We start from the raw sequence: 23,349 nt of genomic DNA on the forward strand, positions 1-23,349 counted from the left end.
GAGAGCACATAATATTTGAGGACGTGAAAGGAGGAAAGATAACTGTTAGTTCCTCTGACATCTGACAAGAATAAGATTTCTTTGAAAATGTTAGTTAGGTGGTGAGATGACTTTAATTTAAAAACACGGTTCAACCGTTGTCTTATTTTTTATATGGCAGTGATATAATTTAAATATCCCAGAATATCATTGTGATGCTCAAATAGCTGCCTAACAGATGTTTGTTTTATTTTCTTGGGACGACTGTTGTGTAATAATATTTTTAATATGTGACCTACAGTGTTGGATTTTTTTTTAAGATATTGTGTATTTATTTATTTGACAGACAGAGATCTCAAGTAGGCAGAGAGGCAGGTGGAGAGAGGAAGGGAAGCAGGCTCCCTGCTGAGCAGAGAGCCGGATGTGGGGTTCGATCCCAGGTCTCTGGGATCATGACCTGAGCCGAAGGCAAAGGCTTTAACCCACTGAGCCACCCAGGTGCCCCCAGTGTTGGATTCTTAAGACTTCTGCTTCTCTTTCTCCCTTTAAAGACTGTCGCAAACTCTCAAGGTCCTTCTCTAATCCTCTTTGTGCTCTCTGCAGCTGCCATTGACCAACTTAGGTCCATCACTTTGCTACAATTCCCATTCCCATTTCCCAACCTCTTGTGCTCCTCCTTTATGTACAATGACTATACTATCACAGGATTAATAGGTAACATTTAGCTAGGTACTGGACTAAGTGTGTTCCAACACAATCTAGTGTGATTTTCACAGTATCCCTTTGAGGTGTGTGTTCTTCCATTCTGCATTTACAGGTGACGACACTGGAGGCTGGGGAAGAGGAGGAGAGAGTGGTTTATATCTATGGATTTGAATCTCAACCCTGCCACATGTTAACTAGTTGAACTCAAGAACATTATTTTACCTTCCTTAATCTCTTTTGTCATTGGTAACACTGGAGATAATAACACAATAGTTAGTACCTAATTTGCAAAACTTTGATAGTCAAGACAACCAGTGTAAATGACATATTGTAGAATATGCCATATTGTAATAGTCCAAGTAGTTAAGCTCTATAGACCTGAGTTCAAGTCCATCACTGGCAATTCTACTTCCTACTATATCTCTCATGTCCTGGTTATCCCCATAACTGTCTTGTACTTTAGATGACATCATTTGTCATGAACAAATACATTAGCTTTGTAAAGTAGCTGCCTCTCTTAGGTGTCTTTTCTAATTTGACTTCCACTCTGATGGCAGAAATACGGTTCTCTATTACCTACAGAAGAATAAAAGCAAATTCTTAGCAAAGCATATCTGATCTTTCAAAATCTTTACTGAGTCTATTTATCTAGGCTTATTTTTCATCTCTTGCCATTCTGACCCATGCCCCCATACCATTCACTATAAAGCTTGTGAGCACAGTATTCCATCTGCCATGCAATCTTCCTATGTCTAACCCCATTTTTGTCTGACTAGGACCTTCTCAATCAACCATCAAGAAATATCTCAACTTCGTCTTCTTTCTGAAATTTCCCAGTTCCCTTTACTCCCTGTCCCTACACCCTCAACACATAATTCAGAGTGGACCACAGGTTTTAATATTTGACTCCTTGAGAGGTTATTTATTCATTTCTGTGCTCCCATCTCCCGGCAGTTAGAAGGAATTTACAAAACAATAACAAAAAGTAATTAGGCTATTATTTAACTGGTGAAAAATGACACCTGTGAATAGGTGAATTATTAGAAATTGTCCTTTTCTATATCACTTATACTATTAAAAAATCTCTGTTATTGGACCATTAATTACCTAATCAGGGAATGATCAAAAGAAATGCCACACCAGGACCTTATCTGATTAAGTTAAAAACAAATTCTTTATCTATAGCAAAAACAGTGACAAAAACAAACCAAAACAAAACATAGCTCTTCCACACTACACATGTTTACATAGGAACTGCACTAACTTATTGTGTCTCTTTGTGTTAGCACCTCTTCATTTTCATTGACGTTGTTTCCAGTATGTGGTACTTGTGACTGGAAAGATGAGCACATGACCATCTCCTCTTCTCATTCTGTGCAAATATGGGTACGCACTTCCTTGACTTGTTGCTTAGATACCCTGTTTGTTGTGTTATAACTCTTTAACCTGAACTGCTTCCTATGGTCTGAATGTTTGTATTACCTCAAAATTCACATGTTGGAATCCTTATATCCAATGAGATGGCATTAGAAGATGAGACTTTTAGGGGGATTAGGTCATTGGGGGGATCCCTCTTGCCTGGGATTAGTGCTCATAAATGAGACCCCATGGAGCTCCTTAGCTCCTTTCATCACAGGAAGATACAAGAGGAAGTTTGAAACCTGAAAGAGGTTTCTCACCCATGAATGTTGGTACCCTGATTTCAGACTTCTAGCCCCCAGAACTAGGAGAAACAAATTTCTGTTGTTGTTGTTGTTGTTTTCTCAAGATTTTATTTATTTATTTAACAGAGAGAAAAAGAGCATAAGAACAAACAGGGGGAGTGGCAGGCAGAGAAAGAGGGAGAAGCAGGCTCCCCGCTGAGCAGGAAGCCAGATGTGGGGCTTGATTCCAGGACTCTGGGATCATGACCAGATGCTTAACTGACTGAGCCACCCAGGCTCCCCATTTCTGTTGTTTATAAGCATCCCAGTCTGTGGAATTTTGGTATAGCAGCTCAAATGAACTAAAACACTGCTGTTTTGAAGTTACCGTGAACAACTTTCTTACCAAGTTGGCTGACTTTAAGAGTATTGAATTCTTAGCCTTTTTGACCTCTATATCATGCAACACTATTTTAGAAAATTATTTCTCTACTGATTTCCATGAGATCATGCTTTGATTACTTTCTCATTTTATAAAGGTCTGCATTAAAAAATTCAAATTTATAATTATGTCATTCTTTACTCTCAAGCATCTGCTCACTTTTATCTGCAGTCAGTCCTCTCTTCCCCTCTCTTCTATTCTTTTCCATGACATTAGCTCCTTGTGGATAATTCCCAAATCTGCATAACTTAGGCTCTATTTACCTGCACTCCATTTCTAGTTCTTAACCACAAAGGTATCTTCTACAAATTCAAATTCATTTATTAAACATGAAATATATGAGTAATGCCTGGGTAGCTCAGTCGGTTAAGCATCTGCCTTCAGCTCAGGTCCTGATCCCAGGGTCATGTGATCAAGTCCTACACTGGGCTCCTTGCTCGGTGCTTTTCCCTCTGCCTGCTGCTCCTCCTACTTGTTCTCTCTCTCTCACAAATAAGTAAATAAAATATTTTTTAAAATAAAAAATAAACATGAAATATATGTTTTTTTCAATTTTCTGAATTTTTCTATTGTCAGTGATTATCACTTTCTTTTTTTAATTTTTCCATCCTACGGGAATCCTTCTGATTATCTTTACTTCTTTCTTTTCCATAATAAGGCATATTGAAACTATATCCAAGCCCTCTTTTTCTCCTCTGTCTTACAGTGCACTTTCTCAACTGTTGGGCATTTTGTTTGGCTCTTCTCACCCTAATTCACTTCTTTCCTTCATCTTGGGCACATAGTTGATTCCACCCCTGGCTGAGACCTGCCATGTGACTTAGTATGGGCCAATGGAATATGAGCAGAAGAGAAGTGGGCAACTTTCACCTCCCTTGCTTAAAAGATGCTTCCCTTGGTTTACTCATCCTCCTTTCCTTTCTGCTGGCTCTACAGGTTGATGCCCTGAGGAAATTTGGGAGCCAGACATGGAATAGGCTGAAGCAAGCCCCAAGACCCTAAGATGATCTCCTAGAAGAGAGCCAGTTACCCACCTTGGACTGAAAGAGAAATAGGCTTCAGTTTATTTTTGTAGGTGGCTCCTTTAATAAAGCATGTTAGCCCTGATTCTAACATACTAATTATTACCAAATCAACAGTCAATTCTATGCCTATCAATACTTCACCAGAGTTCCTGCCGTGTTCTTGTTCATTACTCTACTTTCTCGTTCTCGTTCACGGAGGCCCAGGACTTTGGCCCTGAGAACTTGTTTTGGCAATAGAAGAGGGTCACAACTTTCTTATAGGCTGAAGTAAATAGATTTGAAGCCAAAATTATATATCTACCATATCTTAGGGAGAAATTGAAATAAAAATCAGGCAGTCTTGTTCTATCCAAAGAGAGAAGAATCTGAGAATCAGGCTGGAGGATGGAAACTGGAGAAACCAAATGGCAGTAGGGGTCTTCAAAGCAAAAGGTGGAAGACAACGCCTGGCGAGACTCCTTCAGCTGGGAAGGAGAGCCATGGAGTTTCAGGGGAGGAATGTGGCTTTGGGTCAGACTAGGGAAGGGAAGTGCATAGATTCTAACCTAGAATCTCTTATTTCTTCACTTTCCAGGGTGTACTTTGGTTCAACAAACAGAGGTCTTCCCAACTAGAGACAAAGGGCTTCAAATTAATCTTATTAAATCTGCTTTCATCATGTCAATTATGCACTGCATGATTAAAACACTATATGGGAGGCGTGGTTGGCTAAGTCAGTCAGGCCTCTGCCTTCTGCTCAGGTCATGATCCCAGAGTCTTGGGATCAAGTCCCCAATCAGGCTTCTTGCTCAGTGGGGAGCCTGCTTCTCCCCCTGCCTGCTGCTCTCCCTGCTTATGCTCTCTTCTCTCTCTCTCTCTCTGACAAATAAATAAATAAAACCTTAAAAAAATAATAAAATACTATAAACTATAATACTTCGTAAAATATGGTACTAGCCTGAACTGAAACAATGAAGGAAAGGAGAAAAACCCAGAAACACGCCCAAGAAAATTTAAAACCTTTGTATCTAATAAAGCACCAAACACCAATGATCTAAGTGTTGATTTTCCCATAAAAGTTTTAGGAAACTAAATTATATAATGTATAATTAATACAACCTTAAGTTGATTTGTCCCTTCCATTGTATACCAAATTACTCACTAATTAAATAACCTGATTCACCTACTCATTTATTAATTCAACAAATATCTTCTGAGTAGCTACTGTGCCCTACACTTTGGGATTGTAATTTTTATAAGACCTACTCTGTCCACTAATAGACCTCAGAGTCTACATGGGAAGAAGAGACAAGTAGAGAGAAAATAGAGGGGGTAACAAATTGAGGTTAAGCAAAGGCTTCCAAGGTGAGACCTCAGTGAGGAATCAGTATTAGTCTGGGAAAGAGGAGGGATAGGCAGAGGTGAAGGAAAGCTTTCCAGCAAGGAGAACAAGATATGTTGAGACTAGAAACAGAATAAAATATTTTACTTTCTGAAAATTAAAAGAAGTTTAAGAAGGTGGCCATTGGCATGTTATTCAAATGCCTTCTTGATCTGCTTAGTGCAGATAGAGATAGAGATAGAGAAGACAGGCCCAATATCAAGATATCTTCAACATGTCATTATATTCAGGAGGGTGGAGGGGAATGTCATATTGACAACTGGTATCAGAAGAAAAATGTGCAAATAAATGACATGAGCAGGCAGAATTATTTAAAGTTGTTAATGTGTTGACTATTTATAGTAAAAGTTGTGGTTATCTTTTCAGGAACACCAATATCCGGGGAGAAAAAGAATGTTAAGAAAAAACAAAACGTTAATTTTTAAATACTTTCTTAATCTCATTAATGGAGCTTTCTTGGTAAGTCTTTATAATTATTTCATAAAGAAAATGTAATGCATTTTTATTGGCAAATATAAGCACTGACTCTCTTTTCTGTAGGTTCTCGGACTTTTACTCATGGGATTTGGTACCTGGCTCTTATTAGATAGAAATAATATTTTCACAGCTTTGGGTATGTATGTATTTTTCTTTTGCTCTCTGAGTGAAGCCAGGCATTCCATTTTAAATAACTGCACACATGATTTATTCAGCAGGTGGCACTATTTCTCCAAAATTCATTAAGCATTGTCCAAGAATGGAAGATTGTGGATTGTTCTAACACACTCTGAAAGAAAAGAGTGTGGAGACCAACATAGTGCTCGAGTTAAATCATTTCTTTTAAAACTCAATTACTCTCACGATCATGTTACAAATAAAATAAAATATTATTCAAATATAAATGAAATAGTTGAATGTGTTTAACTGAATTTAAAAACCCTCCATTTTACAATTTTGTGGTATGCTGTGGTCACTATGGACTGAAGTTTAACAGACAAAGTGTTATTTTCGAATGCATATCCTTGGTGGTTGAAAAGGAAGCCATATTTCAAGTGCTCGGTAGTCCTATGTGATTCTTTCCACTTGTCAGTAAGTTCTATTAGACAACACTGTTATCATTAAATGCATGACAAAAAGCATGCGTACTGTAGGACAAACATTCCTTTGTGGACTTCAAGTAAGAAAAAAATACATATGTAGGAAAACAAAAGCTAAATGAAAAGACTTAATAGGTAATAGAGTGTTATAACATTTTGAATAATTTAGTTAAACTTCACCTACACCTAAATGCCTGGTATCTTTATTCTCTTCTCTTCATATGCTTTGCTTATGGCAAAGTATTCATGATGTCCGAGTGCACACCTGGTTTGCTCAGAGTACACGGGTGTGTGGAGATCTTATGACAGCCTTTCTGTCTTCTTTTCCTTCCCCAGAAGAATGGCAATGATAGCTTCCACTTCTTTAGTGTTCCCATACAGTATCTACTTTAATAATGTAGTAAAAGGTAAAGCAAAAGTCGTTTTCTTTTCTTTCCCTCCATTATGGAATTGAAAGATAATTCTCATTAGCCTTAACCTTAATTCACCTTAACCTTAACCTTAATTCACCTTAATGTACTTGAATGTGAGGGGGAAAAAACCCTAAACAGTCAGAAACTTATCCTTTAATTTCTAGCTTTTTCTTTTTAAATTATGTATTTAAACATTTAGCGACATCTCAGCTAAGATTTTAAGATATGGGACTGAAAATAACCAGTTTGTGGCAAGACACTGGTTGGTTCCTCCCCTCTCTTTTATCTGCAACTTCCAGTGAACTTACCTCTTCTTAAAAATGATTCTGCCTTCACCTCTCCATTTGTAGTAACACCAGGCCACCTGCGATTCCTATTTTCCTTCCCTTTGCCACGATAATAACGTCCAGTAGCCTTGTGTTCTGATCTCCTTTCTCAGCCATCTTCCAAATGCCACCAAAATAATTTAAGATGAAAATCTACCCATATAATATGAAAAGCTTTTTTCTGGTTCCCCGCTGCTATTTTTTAGTCATAGGACAAATACTTACAGAGTCTATTCTACATGTTAGGCACAATTCCGTGAGCGGAGGACAAGACAGATTTTTGTCCTCCTGGAGCTTAATTCCAGTGATGAAGACCGATAAGAGCCTAAAAATGTGTATAATTTGGCCCCAGCAAACCTTCCCAGTTTCACCTGCTTCCGACCCTAAGGGCCAGCAAAACTGGATTTCCAACACAAACTGTGCTGTTCTGTGTCCCAGAATGCCTCTGCCATTCCAACCGAGATCCTTCCAGTTCTCATTTGAAGCCCAAGCACAGTGTTGCCTTCACCAGCAATCTTACCTAACTACACTCCCCAATCTCCTTCCTCTACTGGCTTAGGGGCTCCTGTACCAAGGGGTGTGCTGGTACACGTTTAACAACTGGCTCTGGGATAGAAAGTCTTGATTTATGGTATTTACTGATTTCTGTGGTTTAAAGATATAATGCCACGACGGCTGATTTCACAGTGCCAACATGGTTGGCTGATGAATTTTGTGAAAATTGAGCAGTTGGCGTTTCTGAGCCAGAACAGGCTGGCTCCAACATCTGTTCTCCCATAAAACCTGGGACATATTTAATTTATTTCTTCTTCTTCTTCTTTTTTTTTTTTTAACAAATATTTGTTAGGCACTTAGTGTTCTACAGTCTGTGTCATAACACAAAGCATTTAACAGTTAGTTTGTTGACTATATAAATATATATATAGTCTCTAGCACAGAGAGCCCAGTCTAGATGAAGAGAGAGAATAAAACATACTTTTAATGGGGTCATATTACCAATAAACTCAGACTTTCATATAAGAAAAACTTGACCCACATGTGTGTAGATGCCCCCCAAATTTTTATGAATAAATTCATAAACATTTAGATGTTCATTAAACATAGAAGAGTTCACCCCCAGAAAAATTTCTGCTTTCATAGAAGACAACGAAGATAAGGCAAAGGGAAAGAGATCTTTTGAGATTGAAGAAATTTTCTATTATATCATTAATGGAAGAAAAATTGTTACCAAGACTAAGTAAGAGGGTGTTAGAATGAAGTTTAAAAAAGAGAGATGGAGAATCCTACAGGTTTGGCAGAAACTGCTTGGGGAAATCTTGGGTTACTGCATATATTATTAAATAGAACACAACATTACTTGATAATAATCTATTTTGTGGTTTCCACAGATGAAAATAACCACTTGATAGTATATATTTTTCAAATTTTGATGGGAACTGGATCTGCTATTGTTCTTCTTTGTCTCTTGGGTTATTTGGGAATTCACAACGAAATCAGATGGCTCCTACTTCTGGTATGTATTTCATTTTAATAACCTGAACGAATTTGTATCTTCGATTTTGAGTGTCTGTGTCTCACAAATGAGAAATAATGATTTAAATCACCGTAACATGCAGCATAGGGAATAAGGTAAATGAAGCACTCCCTTTTGAGAAGCTTCTAGGTAGAATGTTCTCGGAGAACTTTCCATGGATCAAATCTGGACTTCTGCACTTAACACTTAGATATTACTTTTTAACAGAGTCAATAGGAATCCATCTCCTAGGGTAAACTACAATTAACCAAAATTAAGAATCTGAAGACTAAAATCCAAATAAGCTATTAAGATCAACAAGCAATGGGACCCAGCAAGGAAAACATGTCCTGTACTCAGCATGTTTTTTCCCTGTGGGAATGCCATGTGGGAAGCTAACTTATAACTGAGATCACAATTTATTATTTAACAGAGAAATAAAACTGCTGAGAGACCAGACTCTGGCATCTGGCTAGCACACTATGTCTCCCTAATCATATAATGTGAAAAGATAAACTATAATTAGGAATATAGACATGAACATGAGTCATTTACCATACACATGGCAGGTATGGATCACAATTCACACACTCAGATGAAACATAGCTTTTTAACATTTTTTTTTAATCAAATCAGTTTTGATTCGCAGGCACTCTCTTGTCCAACAAAATGAAATTCAACTGCAGACATTGTGTCTCTTACCAGGAAGAATGAGGAAAGACTTAGCTTTTATGCAGCACTGAAAGTCTGGGTTGTCAGTCACTGTAGACACTGGTTATCAGCCTTCACTGGTTACCATGAAAACTCTCACTTTCCCAGCTTGCAGGATCCCTTCCAGTCTATTCATTCTGCTGTTTGAATGGCCCAGAGTGGGAAAGGCAGAGCAGCTCTTCACACAGTTTACAGTATATCATCCAGAATATCATATAGTTTACCGTACAGTACAGCAGTGAAACCTTTTGCGAAGGACTGGTAGAGAGCCAGGACCTCAGCTCCTTCTGCACAGTATGCTTCCCCTGAAACATTCACCTTCCCAGTGACACAGCAATTAAAGGACTAACGCCTGACACAGGGATTAGTTATTTCCCAATAATTGATAGCTCTTCTAATTTGAATATTCCTCCGGCAGAGGCTTTTTGGGCAAAGCTGGAAACCACACTTCCTTTTCCCTCTGTGGTCTGACCACTCACCTGGGGAACGCCAGGAAGCCCAGTGCGAGACTCTGTTGTTCTGGGAATGAATAAGCCTCCACGATCAGTCTCAGACTCTTTTTAGTCTAAAAAGAGACTTCACTCTCTCTTCTCAAATCCCACCTTTCTCTTCTTCCATAATACTGAACACAATTTTCTCATTGGGCTTCTAATTTTGGATGTGGAGACCAGGACAGAAATGACTTACAGGAAAGTTTTGATTTGCTCCTTGTCATAAATTTCCATTTAGGCAAAGAAAGCACAGAGCTTTCTAGTGTAAGACGGGGTCAGTAAGGAAAGGGGAAACTAGAGGGAGAAAAACAGACAACTTCTAAGTTTCTCCCTTATGGGATTCGAGTATTAATGGGCTGTGACTGAGAAGTCTGACAAACCTCATCATAAGGAATGTACATAAGACTAGGTTCTGGAGCCAAGACAACACACTCTTCTCTGGATGCCCCAAGGAAGGGCACTGCTACATTTGGCCATCAGGCCACTTTTGTTCTTCTCTTCTGCATTTACCAATACTTTTCTGATGGAAACATTTTTCGTTTAACCATGTCAATTCACACAGTCAGGTTATGGCCAAATTTTATATGCCTAAGTACTATACTTTGGCTTAATGGTGACTTTGCACACCCCTACTCCACTTGAATAGATATTAGTTTTACAGTTTAAACTTTGTTTTTGGTTCTGTTTGGGGTTTTGTTTTGTTTTGTTTTTAGGATTTTCTTTTCTTGAGAGAGGGAGAGAGACAGAGCATGACTTGGGGGGGAGGGGCAGAAGAAGAGTGAGAGCAGACTCCCCACCAAGCAGGGAGCCCCACACAGGGCTCCATCCCAGGACCCTGAGAACATGACCTGAGCGAAAGGCAGACGCTTAACTGACGGAGCCACCCGTCAGTGGCACCCGGGTGCCGCTTTGGGACAGTTCTATTTCCCTTTTTTTAAAAGTTCTTGGGCAGTATCTCACTGTACTCTTTAAGTACTAATAACACAAAAATACACTGAATTTTTCTTATTATGATAAACATCTAACTACTGTTAAAAGGGAATCTTCAAAGGTAAAAATCATGCCTTACATTTGTGTCAATGAACATGTGTCAGAGACTTGATTTAAATCATCAGTAAGGGAACCAGTAAGAAGTAACACTGGTTGAAGGAGAATTAGAGATTTATATTCTCTATAGACTATATTCATTTGCCTTTCCATGAATAAGAATCATTTTGCATTGCTATGGACGGGAAACTTTTGTATTACTATCAGAATTCTGTAAATTAACTATACCGATTTGAACGGTAGGTTCATCAAAGGTAATATTGCATACCCCCACAGGATCAGAACCCTGGGAATGTTCATTAGACCACAACCAGCTTGCCATTAAAAAGAAACCCAGTAATATTCTTTCATTGTTTTACACAATTTTTCCTGACTCTACCAATTTTCTTTTAGTGAATATTAACAGATAACGTATATAGAAGTATTAAAAAGCTGAACTTTTAAACATTTAAAGACCATATTTTTGTCTCTGAAATGTTTGTCTCTGAAAATAGGAAGTATAATTTATATCAACCAAATTTTAGTTAACTGTTTTAAAGTAGTAATGTTTAAAATATGTGAAATTAAGAATACTAACAGTAAGTCATTCTTATATTTTAGTTAGTTAAATATTCATACTGCTAATTTTAAAAAATCATTATAAATTCTAGATAATATGTGCTACTATGTACTCCTATAATGAAGAAGATTGCAGTGACCATAAGTTTAAAAAATATAGTTACATAACTGAAAATAATTTTACTTGACTGGGATAGAAGTATTTTCATTTTTTAAAGGAATAGTTTAAATGTATATACAGACTTAATTTTACTCTAGCAGATGCTTTTTGTTACTTTCTGGGGTTTATTGTTATTGTTACTTTGCACCTGACAGGTTTGTGTAGTAGGTCTCAATTCAGTGAGCTTTCTATTGTTAGCAGACTGTATATTAAGGGAAGGTCCAGATAAGTGAGTTCCCTGCTATGACAGTTTTGGATCTGAATGAAGGAAAATCATAAACAACTTTGTTAGACCAAGTGGTCTATAGCGTGCTCACTGAACACTATCACTTCTCTCTTAATTCTTATCCAAATGCTCAGTGAATTTTATTCTTTGCCTTTTTGTTTGAATAACTTCACTCATGTATATGAAAGCAGGGGACCATCAATACCTGTGTGTATTTTAAGACTGTATGTTTCCTAGACATGTGTTTTGCCATCACTGAAACATCTAAGACACATATTAGAAGCATAGTTGCCATCTCTGTTTTTCTTTTGTTTCAGTACACAGCACTGTTAATGTGGGCCTTTGGTGTTCAGGTTGTGCTTTCAACATTCGTCTTCATAAAGAAAAAGGAGGTATGGAAAGATCATCCTTTTATTTGAAATCTAAAGAAAATTAGATATCTTAAATTATTGAGACCTATGAGCCTATATTAAGAATGAAAGGTAAATGGCGGGGGGGGGGGGGGGGGCGTTCATTAGAGGTACTATACAATTCTATACAGAAAGGGCCAGGGGTCAGATATGAAAGGGGGCTAGGGAAATTTATCTTCAACAGCAGAAGATTGAGAAAAATATAAATAACAAAGAACATGGGGGAAGAAGGGGTGATACTGAGTGTAGAAAATCCAAAATTGGCCCCCCAGCCAACTGTGGCTACCACGACTGACCCAATTCTATTTTTCTATATAGACTAACCATACTTTATTTTTTGTAAAGAAATACCTTTAGAAGTGTACAAATTTGAAATTTAGTGATTTTACTTAAATGAGATAAACTGGAAGCATCTAGGTAGCTCAGTTCGTTAAACATCCAACTCTTGGTTTCAGCTCAGGTCATGAGCATGGGTTGTGAGATCAAGCCCTGTGTCAGGCTCCCTGCTGAGTGGAGAGTCTGCTTGAAGATTCTCTCCCTCTGCCCCTCCCTGCCCACCCCCTCAATTAAATTTTTTAAAAAATCTTTATAATAACAAATGAATAAATAAATAAATAAATAACTGAATAATTCATGTATTTTGCGCAGGTGTGGGTCATGAGTGATTTGATTAATCACAATAAGATTTACATGTATCAAATTAACATAAACACATATAATAAATTATCTGGAAAAAAACTTTTGGAAACAACACTTACCTATTAAGGTCAATGATGACTTGCAATTTTTAAAGATATTTCATGATTTCAGTGCAATCACGGTCTATATTTGTGTCGTGGGAGATTGTCCTGCAGGGAAAGAACACGGACTTGAAGTCATACGGATCTGCAGATGGTTAGAGCTCAACAAGCTACATCACAGCCCTGAGCCTATGTCTTCATCTGTATATACACTTCACTCCTACTTCCCATATAGAGTGAACATCAACTGACAACTTAAAAAGTTTCTGTTACAGAGTAGCTACTTAAGGACTCTCTTCCTTTCCTTAATTAATTTCCAAAGAAGCCCCTGACTCATTCCCTGTGCTTCCTAGCCTTTAAATTCTCTCTGATGTAGAATCCCAAACAACGACCAAACCCCAAAAAAATCTTTCGTACATAACACCATTGCCCTCCAACTTCATTTGCTCTCCTATGCTTGGTATCTATCCTGGATATCTAATCACTCAGGACTTCTTGCTAATGACCTAACACTTAGTACTAAAATTTCTTCTCATGTGTGTGAGAGAGAGTGTGTGTGTGTGTGTGTGTGTGTGTGTGTGGTATGCAGCATGTGAGTTCTGTAAAGCTGTTTTTTTTTTCCCATTTTATTTATTTTTTTCAGCATAACAGTATTCATTGTTTTTGCACAACACCCAGTGCTCCATGCAAAACGTGCCCTCCCTATTACCCACCCCCTGTTCCCCCAACCTCCCACCCCTGACCCTTCAAAACCCTCAGGTTGTTTTTCAGAGTCCATAGTCTCTTATGGTTCGCCTCCCCTCCCCAATGTCCATAGCCCCCTCCCCCTCTCCCAATCCCACCTCCCCCCAGCAACCCCCAGTTTGTTTTGTGAGATTAAGAGTCATTTATGGTTTGTCTCCCTCCCAATCCCATCTTGTTTCATTTATTCTTCTCCTATCCCCCTAACCCCCCATGTTGCTTCTCCATGTCCTCATATCAGGGAGATCATATGATGGAGGTTCCTCAAAATGTTGAAAATAGAACTACCCTATGACCCAGTAATTGCACTACTGGGTATTTACCCTAAAGATACAAACATAGTGATCCGAAGGGGCACGTGTACCCGAATGTTTATAGCAGCAATGTCTACAATAGCCAGACTATGGAAAGAACCTAGATGTCCATCAACAGATGAATGGATAAAGAAGATGTGGTATATATACACAATGGAATACTATGCAGCCATCAAAAGAAATGAAATCTTGCCATTTGCGACGACGTGGATGGAACTAGAGTGTAAAGCTGTTTTTGTGGCAAACCACTACATCCTAGCTGAACAGCCTCTCACTTTGGGATCTGGTGATACAACTTGAATATAACATTTCGGGATCTTTTGCACATAAATTTAATTCATCAACGTTGTCCATAGTCACTTAGCTATTATTCACATACTCATCTCTACTTAAGAATCAGAAAGGCTGAGACGCCTGGGTGGCTCAGTGGGTTAAAGCCTTTGCCTTTGGCTCAGGTCATGGTCTCAGGATCCTGGGATCAAGCCCCGCATCAGGCTCTCTGCTCGGCGGGGAGCATGCTTCCTCCCCCTTCTCTCTCTCTGCCTGCCTCTCTGCCTACTTGTGATCTCTGTCTGTCAAATAAATAAATAAAATCTTTAAAAAAAAAAAGATTTAAAAAAATCAGAAAGGCCATTTGAGAATAATTACCATGTGCCAGAAATTGGGATAACCACTTTATAGGCAATATAGTTTTGATCCTCACAACAACCCCCAGAGATGCATTGTTAGTCCTACTTTCTAGAACAGGAGACTGAGACTTTGAGAGGAGAAATACCTGCTAAAATACATCATGGCCAAATGATAGGGCCTGGATTCAAACACTTATTAACTGAGTCTAGAGCTAACAGCTTTGTTTACATTGATTTTTCTTCTATATTCATATTAGATTAAGCTCTTAGGAGCCTCTAAATCTTTTATGCCACTTACAGCACCCAACAGTGTTGGAGGTACAGTAGGGCTTCAATAGATGTTTGTCAAAATAAATATGGGTGAGGGAGTTTTATTTATATAGTAGTCACAACGATCATATGTGATACTCTTATGTACTAAGATGTGATTTATATATACTCTGGATCTCCTGAATAATGCTTTAGAGGGTAAATAAGGGCTTAGGTCTGCTCCTTCCCCACAACAATATGAAATGGAAAAATATTTTCTATTCTAAATAAAACTTGGGTGCCTGGGTGGCTCAGTTGATTAAGTGACTGCCTTCGGTTCAGGTCATGATCCTAGAGTCTTGGGATCTAGTCTCACATCAGGCTCCCTGCTCAGCAGGGAGTTTGCTTCTCCCTCTGACCCTCCCCCTTCTCATGCTCTTTCTTTCACTCTTTCTCTCTCAAATAAATAAATAAAACCTTTAATAAATAAATAAACTTAGAAAATAAGTTCAATAAATAACTTAGAGATCTTTATATTATTCTAATCTTAAATGCATTAAAGCATAGATATATAAGTAACTGTGTGAGAGTTTAACTTGTACACATGGTTTAATTGCTGTAGTACTCCCACCAGTAATTTTATTTTCATTACTCAAAGACAGCATAATACAATGGGAAATCACTAGACTAGAATTCAAATGAACCATATTTAAAAGTCTCAGCTCCTCATCATTATTCATGTAAACAAAGCAAATAACTAAATTCTCTGAGTATCTATCTCCTTGTTCACAAAATGGAAGTACTATCTCTGCTTTCTACCTTTTATCTTAGCTACGAAAGTCATATAACCTTTTAAATATTTAAGTAAGTTACTATTAAAGTTTACTTCCACAATATATAAATTTTGAAATAGTAGTTCCCCCCAAACCTTCAAATCTGATTTTTTTGGTTATAGTATTTTGAAATGATAATTTTTTTCAATTAAAAAACATAATTCTTGTATAAATATACAGTAGGCACAAGTCAATGATTTTATTTAACATCTGGATTAATGTGGGAACCGGTAAGAAATGAAAAACAGTTGGAAGGAGAGTCCAAAGAGAAGACAGTAATAAAGATCATATCTTAATATATACAAAACATGGTTGAGGGGAGATACCAGTTACACGCCACCAGGAAAAATTCATTTGTATTTCTCTGACAAAGAATCAATTGTCTAACTATAGCTTACTACGACTTACAAAAGTTGTAAAGTTAAAAACTGAAAAAGGTACAGACGCCCCCATAGGAAGACCCTGAAGTTATGCTAAAGAAAGCCTATTCCTGGTGCACCTGGGTGGCTCATTTGGTTGGGCGGCTGCCTTCGGCTCAGGTCATGATCCCGGAGTCCTGGGATCGGGTCCTACATCAGGCTTCCAGCTCCATGGGGAGTCTGCTTCTCCCTCTGACCTCCCCTCTCATACTCTCTCACTCTGTCTCTCAAATAAATAAAATAAAAAAAGAAAGCCTATTCCATTGGAAAAATACTCAGCAATCTTCTTGGGTCATTTCAAGGTCTTTCACAATTTTTTTCTGAGGGTACAAGAAGAAAAGCAGAATCCTTCAACATTCAGAAGAATGGCACATAACTTTCTCCCTAGTCATAAAATAAATCTCATATATTCCTCCCATAGATCACAATGCAAAAAAACAAATGCCTCCGCACTCACATGATATTGTTAAAAAAGAGAATGAAGAAAAAGAAAACACTTAGGAATAAGCAGAAAACAGCAAACTGACCAGAACACTCTCTAATTAGGAACCATAAAGAAAGTTTCTTTCAGATTTTAACCTTTTTTCTTTACTCAGCCATAAAAAGAATGAAATCCTGCCATTTGCAACAATACGGATGGAGCTAGAGAGTATTATGCTAAGCAAAATAAGTCAGTCAGAAAAAGACAAATATCATATAACTTCAGATTTTTACTTTTCATCAATTTTCAACAGGTTCACCAAGTATTGCATGATAAAATTGACTTAATCATTGTTGAGTATGGATCTAAAGATATGCCTGAAGATATACCCAAATGGATTATTCTGAATTCTCTACAGAAAACAGTAAGAAAAAATGAACATAAAACTAAAAAAAATGAATGTCATACATGATCACCATAGTGTCAATGGAGGAAGGTAAGGGCAGGAGATAGAGATAGAAGAGCAAGAGGTTCTTGTATTTCTTTTCCCCAGAACTGGCTTAATAACACTGTTCCCACTTACAAATCCTGAGTTGAGTTGTTTTTTTAAAGATTTTATTTATTTATTTGACAGAGAGAAATCACAAGAGAGGCAGGCAGAGAGAGAGGAAGGGAAGCAGGCTCTCCGCTGAGCAGAGCGCCCGATGTGGGACTCGATCCCAGGACACTGAGATCATGACCTGAGCCGAAGGCAGAGGCTTAACCCACTGAGCCACCCAGGTGCCCCCAAATCCTGAATTTTATCCTTCTTTTGTAACTTATATCTCCTATTCTTGGTTAACTGATGTGCATTTTAACCTGGTTTCACCTGTAGAAGAGTTGATGGTCTTTGCCAAGTGGGGTAGTCTGCCCTGCGGCACCTGTGAGAGAGAAGCCCCAGGACAGTCTTGCCAGCTGCAGGGAAGCGTGTTGGTTAACATTTGAGCCAGAATGTCAGGTTTGCCATGTAGCTTTTTGACCCTGGACAAGTAAACCTATTAATTTCTATTCCATATTAGTAAAATGGACAGAATAATCCTTGCCTCTGGTTGGCAGGAATCAGTGAAGTCATATATAGAATTTATAGGGAATCTTGGATCTGGAACACAATAAGTAACTAATACTTGTTAGCTAGCATTATTAGGGTTATTTCACAGTTCAAATATATCTAGGCAGGGTACAGGAATGAATATTGTCTTCCAGATGGTTTACAGGAATAGATCAGCACCTGGAAGATCATAAATGCTTGATAAAGAAAATAGCAAGCATTGACATAGCCCCAGACCTTTTTGTAAGCGTTTTGCATGTATCAACTCATCTAATCCTTCCAACCCAATGAAGTAAGAACTATTATCCTCATTTTATAGTTAGTAACATACCCAGGGTCACACAGCTAATTAGGTGGAAGAGCCAAGATTCAATTCCAGAAAATGTAGTCTTAGATGTTGTACTCTTAACTACTATACTAGGTGCCCCAACATAAAAATAGTTATTATTCTTGGTGTGTATGTTAACAGCATACACACCAATAGGTGTGTATACAATAGGAGAATTGAAATATAATTATAAATGCTTTTACTCGTCTTTTTTTTTCCTCTGATATATATGTGTGACGTGTACATGTATTGCCTTTTTGGATTGCATTAGGACTGATGGCAGAGAATCAAACCCTCCTATGAATATAAACTGATGAACAGGAAAACAGTTCTATGTATGACCTCACTATTATTAATGAGAATCAAGCTTATAGTTCCCGTCATGAGTATAGTTGAGATAGTACATACAGATTCGATCAAGCTCATTTTCAATACCTAAACTCTAAAGCATTATTTTAGTCATTCATTTCCAAGATTGTTGGTACATATTGTGACATAGGCAGGACTGATGTCATAACTTTCAATAACAAGGTTAGAAAACAATGAAATATTCACTCCAATGTTGTCTCTTATTTTTGGTGACAAATACATAAGCTGATTCTTTCACATCCTTCCAATTCAACTTTATAGGATTGGAAATGAGATATTTCTTAATCAACTGAGCCACCCAGAAGTCCCGGAAATGAGATATTTCTTAAATATCTTATAATTTCTATGGCTGTTTGCCTTATCATCCTTTTTGGTTCTCTGTGGCCATTTTCACACAATACAAAATTGGAAGTTAATATCTTACATTAATCCTAAGAGAATAAAAAGAACCCTAAATCTCTCTATGTATATTACATACATATGGCAGCATTTGGGGGATAAATATAAAGAGAACTGCTGCAGTGGGAAGGGAGATATGGCTACAGCGATTTTCTCTTCTGTATTCTGGTCCAGACATAATTTGTAGCTTCAGTAAATCAGGTTTACCTTCCATCCTGGGTTCATTTATGCTAAGTTCAGACCTAACAATTTTATGCAAACATAGCCCACTTATATTTAAAGGTCTTTAGTTCTGGTTAGCATCAACAACAGTAGCAACAAAGTAATGGACTAAACCAACAAAACTTGCTTATATTTGTAATTCACTACATTCCAATGGAGAAGAATACATATTCTTCAACTACTTTATTGTGCCTGGGAATCATAATTAACTGCATTTTGAATATTTTATAGAAAATTCATAGATTTTTTTTCTAGTTGCAGTGTTGTGGCCAGTACAATTACACAGATTGGATAAAGAATAAAAATAAAGAAACTCCAGAACAGTTGCCATGTTCTTGCACAAATTCTACATTAAGAAAGTGGTTTTGTGATGAGCCACTGAACGCAACTTACCTAGAGGTAAGGATAAGGCCCTCCAAGTGTTTACAGTGCCTTCTTTATTTTTTTTTCCAAGTCAATTTAGAATTCTGAGCAAAGTTTTATATAAAAACAATTTTATTCACAGTGATTAGGTTCTTCAGTTACTTTATGAAACTAAACTCATAATTAGATGAATAATTATTTCAGGTATATAAAATATAAATTAAATAAACTTTCTGGAATTATGCCATGTAAGTGCTCCTAGAACTTGGGATACCATCAACCTTTCTCTCCAATCCACGTTTCCAGATCCCTGCAGAGAGACGAGGCATTTTTGGTAAATCTCTGGTATATAAGACTGGTAAGGGAGTTGCAGTACCAGAAGCAAAGAGGTATGAGGATTGGCAAAAACTGAAGGGAGGGGAGCCCAGCAATGACAAAAGCAGTGTTCAGGTAAATGTAGCAGAAACAAGAGTAGGGGTTCATCTGCTACTTACATGTATAGGTTACTGATAAATGAGATTTTCATCCCAAGAACTTCTAATATTTTATATAGTTTGTATGCTGATATTATTCTAACTTTAAGATTTATTTTTCAATTACATAATTCATTCATAGATAAATAGAGCCTTATGTTTTTTAAAAAGCTGCTCCTGTTTGGGAAATAATCATTTTAGGTTGAAGTATATACCTTTCTGAATTACAGTAATCTGCAGAAAATTAAATCACTCTCTAGATTGATTTCAGGGCACTGAGCAGGCTCAGTCAGTGGAGTGTGCAACTCTTGATCTCAAGGTTATATGTTTGAGCCCCACATTGGGTATAGAGATTACTTAAAGATAAAACCTTTTAAAAATTTCTGAGTTTAATTACATGACAACATCTTAGCAACTTTAAAAGTAGTAACTGAGACGTCCTGCTATCCTATGAAGTTCTCTGGGCTGAAAAGTCTGGTCTCCAGTTACACATTGACTTGCTTTTTTAGACTTTGGTAAATTATCTCTATGTTTCTTCTTCTTTGTAATGGAATTATATATAAGACCATTTCCATCTCCAAGTCAATCTAAATAACTTTTTTTCCTTAGGGTTGTGAAAATAAGATCAACACATGGTATAGTGGTAATGCTTTAACATTAATTGGAATTAACTTTGGACTTTTGGCTTCAGAGGTAAGCTTTTGTTCATACATTTAAAGGCAAAAAAATATTAAGTAGAAACCATACATCACAAACTACAGAACAACAAACCGGAGTCCTAATCAGACAAATTAATATGTTAGGAGTCAGGGTCTTGAGACTATCCACATCCAGGAGAGATATACATCCTAACTGGAAGTGATATCCCCAAATCAGCCAAGAGGGATGATCAGTTAATAAATGGTCATCCTGGAAGGTAGTGATTTCATCACTTTTAAGATAAAAATACTTCATATCTCGGGGCGCCTGGGTGGCTCAGTGGGTTAAAGCCTCTGCCTTCGGCTCAGGTCACCATCCCAGGGTCCTGGGATCGAGCCCTGCATCGGGCTCTCTGCTCAGCAGAGAGCCTGCTTCCTCCTCTCTCTCTGCCTGCCTCTCTGCCTACTTGTGATCTCTGTCTGTCAAATACATAAATAAAATCTTTAAAAAAAAAATACTTCATATCTCAACAGCAAGAGCCCATGCCAGGCAGTCTTCGTGTTGGCAAACTAGAAATCTAGACCGATGTTTCTTTGACACTAATAAATCTACTATTCACTCATATACTCATTGAATCATTCATTCATTCATTCATTCATTCAATAAATTTGGAAGGAGGAGAACATCTACTGTGTCAGGTACTGTGGTAGCTGTTAGAGATACAACGGGAAGCAAAACAGACACATTTCATGACCTGCAGGGTGTCAGCTGCAGGATCCAGATTCAGAAGGAGAACCTCCTTCTCCAGCCTCCGTGAAGACCAATGAAAGCAGGGAAAGCTTGAGAATTTGAAGAAACTGTGGGAGTGAATACATTATTACAATAAGAACTGAATTGCAATTGCAATGAATATATAACATTGCAATGAATATATAACACATGTTTTGGTCAGAACAGGATACAGCATTTAATTTTATGTTGACCCACAAAGGCATTGACCTAAGGTTCCTAAATTCTCTTCAACTGGTACAGTTATAGTCTCAGAATGGTGAGGAAGACATTCTTTTAAGCAACAATACCATTTTTTGAAATGTGTATTCTCTATTGTGTTCATGCTGCAGTATTTAGACAAGGCTGAATGGGAGATGGTACCTGTGGTCCATTTTACATCTACCCTTTGCATGCCATCTTTAATGATCCTATCACAGTAAGAAGCAATTGGGTAGGACTGAGGACATAGAGAGATGATGAACAAGAACCAGATCAGCAATTCGAGATATCTAGCCCAATGAGAGCCCATGTAATTAAAATTGAACCGTCTATTACTTAGGCCCTCCATAAATGAACTTGGTGGCAGCAAGGTTGCTGTAGGAGACTCAATTTGCAGACTTTTTATTTGCAACCATATGTACCTTACTCAAAAATCTCCCACCCTCTTTGATCCCCTTTCCCTATACAGCATGCATTTAGGTGATTGTAAGTGTTAGCTTTGCAAATCACTCTTATTGATTACATTTTGATCTCCTATCACTTCCTTTCTTCCAGGTTTTGCAAATCTTATTAACTGTTTCTTTCGTCAGACACATCAAGAATAGAATATATGCAGGAATGTGATCTTTGGATTTTAATTTGCCCAGAAGAAACCAGCTAATCCTCAAAATAATCATATCATGTTCTTTTACACCACCCCCCCCACCAAAACAGTTTTGAATTATATTAGTTAACTTTAGGTTTTATTCAAGTCATTGGTTATATGTAACATAGAATTATTGAATATTATAATAAATCACTCTGTGAAAATTATTATTAATTTTGTTTTTCAAAATGTCAAATTCTGCAGTTCAAAACCTTACTTTGAGTTTTCTGAATTCAAAGGATATCATCATATATACTGAATTCAAAATGTGATGAAGTATCACCATATTTCAAGTTTCTTTTGTAGAAAAAAATACATTACGTTCAGAAGACATTAATTAAGTAAGCAATTATGACATGCATCTTACATTTCCAAATTTTAACAAAGCAACACTGATCTGTGGGAGATTTAAAAGAAAGATTGAAAACCATGACACTGACCTCTGTACTGAATTAATCATTTATTTCTATCTTCTGTTTGATGCTTCAAAGTGGATAATAAACTTAAAATTTTACAGACTTGGGTATATGTCAATGACAGTAATAAAATATGAAAATCACACTGAATTTTGAACTGTAATGAAAATCTCTTAAATGATCACTGAATTCCTATACCCAACTTGCTCCTCATTTTCTCCTTTTCCTTAAATTTTGTTCAGTGCTTGCATACACAATTCTCTGAAGGATAGAAAAATAAACTACCTGCTCTATTTTCCTAAAAATGATCTTGTGAGAACAACAAAAAGAAAAATCCTTTGACAAATAAAAAGTGCTGGGGTGCCTGGGTGGCTCAGTGGGTTAAGCCTCTGCCTTCAGCTCAGGTCATGATCTCAGGGTCCTGGGATCAAGCACCTCTGGCTCTCTGCTCAGCAGGGAACCTGCTTCCCCTTTCTCTCTGCCTGCCTACTTGTGATCTCTCTCTGTCAAATAAATAAATGAAATCTTTTAAAAAAACAAACAAATAAAAAGTGCTATGTAAATGTGAGGCAATCATATCATTGTTCCTTATAGCAAAAAGGCTGCCTTGACTTTGAGCAAGAAAGGATAAATTAACCGAAGATCCTACATTGCTCTCACTCCTATGGAAGGCTCATTGTAATTTACTAATTCAATCATATATCTTTCATCCATCTGTTCAGTCCACTGCAGATTTCAAAGACCTATGAACGTTTTAAAAGTCAGTGCAAGAGAAAATAGAATAACCATTTTCTCTAAAGCATCCTGTAAATACACATGCCTTCATTTCTTTAAGAAAGATTATTTGGGGCATTTTTTACACTTTATTATTTTTTTAATTTTTTAATTTTAATCCCAGTAAAATTAACATACTAACTAATATATAACTAATATATTAGTTTCACGTATATAATACAGTGATTCAA

At 37.2% G+C, this 23,349-nt stretch overlaps 1 protein-coding gene across 1 annotated transcript; it reads left to right on the forward strand.

Moving 5' to 3' along the window:
• The first annotated feature begins 3,791 nt into the window (after positions 1-3,791).
• On the forward strand, positions 3,792-21,969 carry TSPAN19 (tetraspanin 19). Its single transcript, XM_046013830.1, has 9 exons — positions 3,792-3,840; positions 5,542-5,634; positions 5,716-5,788; positions 8,379-8,503; positions 12,014-12,088; positions 16,766-16,876; positions 19,113-19,256; positions 20,303-20,386; positions 21,878-21,969. Exons 2-9 carry the CDS (start codon positions 5,569-5,571, stop codon positions 21,944-21,946), a joined length of 747 nt encoding a protein of 248 aa, XP_045869786.1. The 5' UTR covers positions 3,792-3,840; positions 5,542-5,568; the 3' UTR covers positions 21,947-21,969.
• Positions 21,970-23,349: the final 1,380 nt, after the last annotated feature.

Source organism: Meles meles, chromosome 7 (genome assembly GCF_922984935.1).
Source record: "Meles meles chromosome 7, mMelMel3.1 paternal haplotype, whole genome shotgun sequence".
In the NCBI taxonomy this organism is placed as follows: Eukaryota; Metazoa; Chordata; class Mammalia; order Carnivora; family Mustelidae; genus Meles; species Meles meles.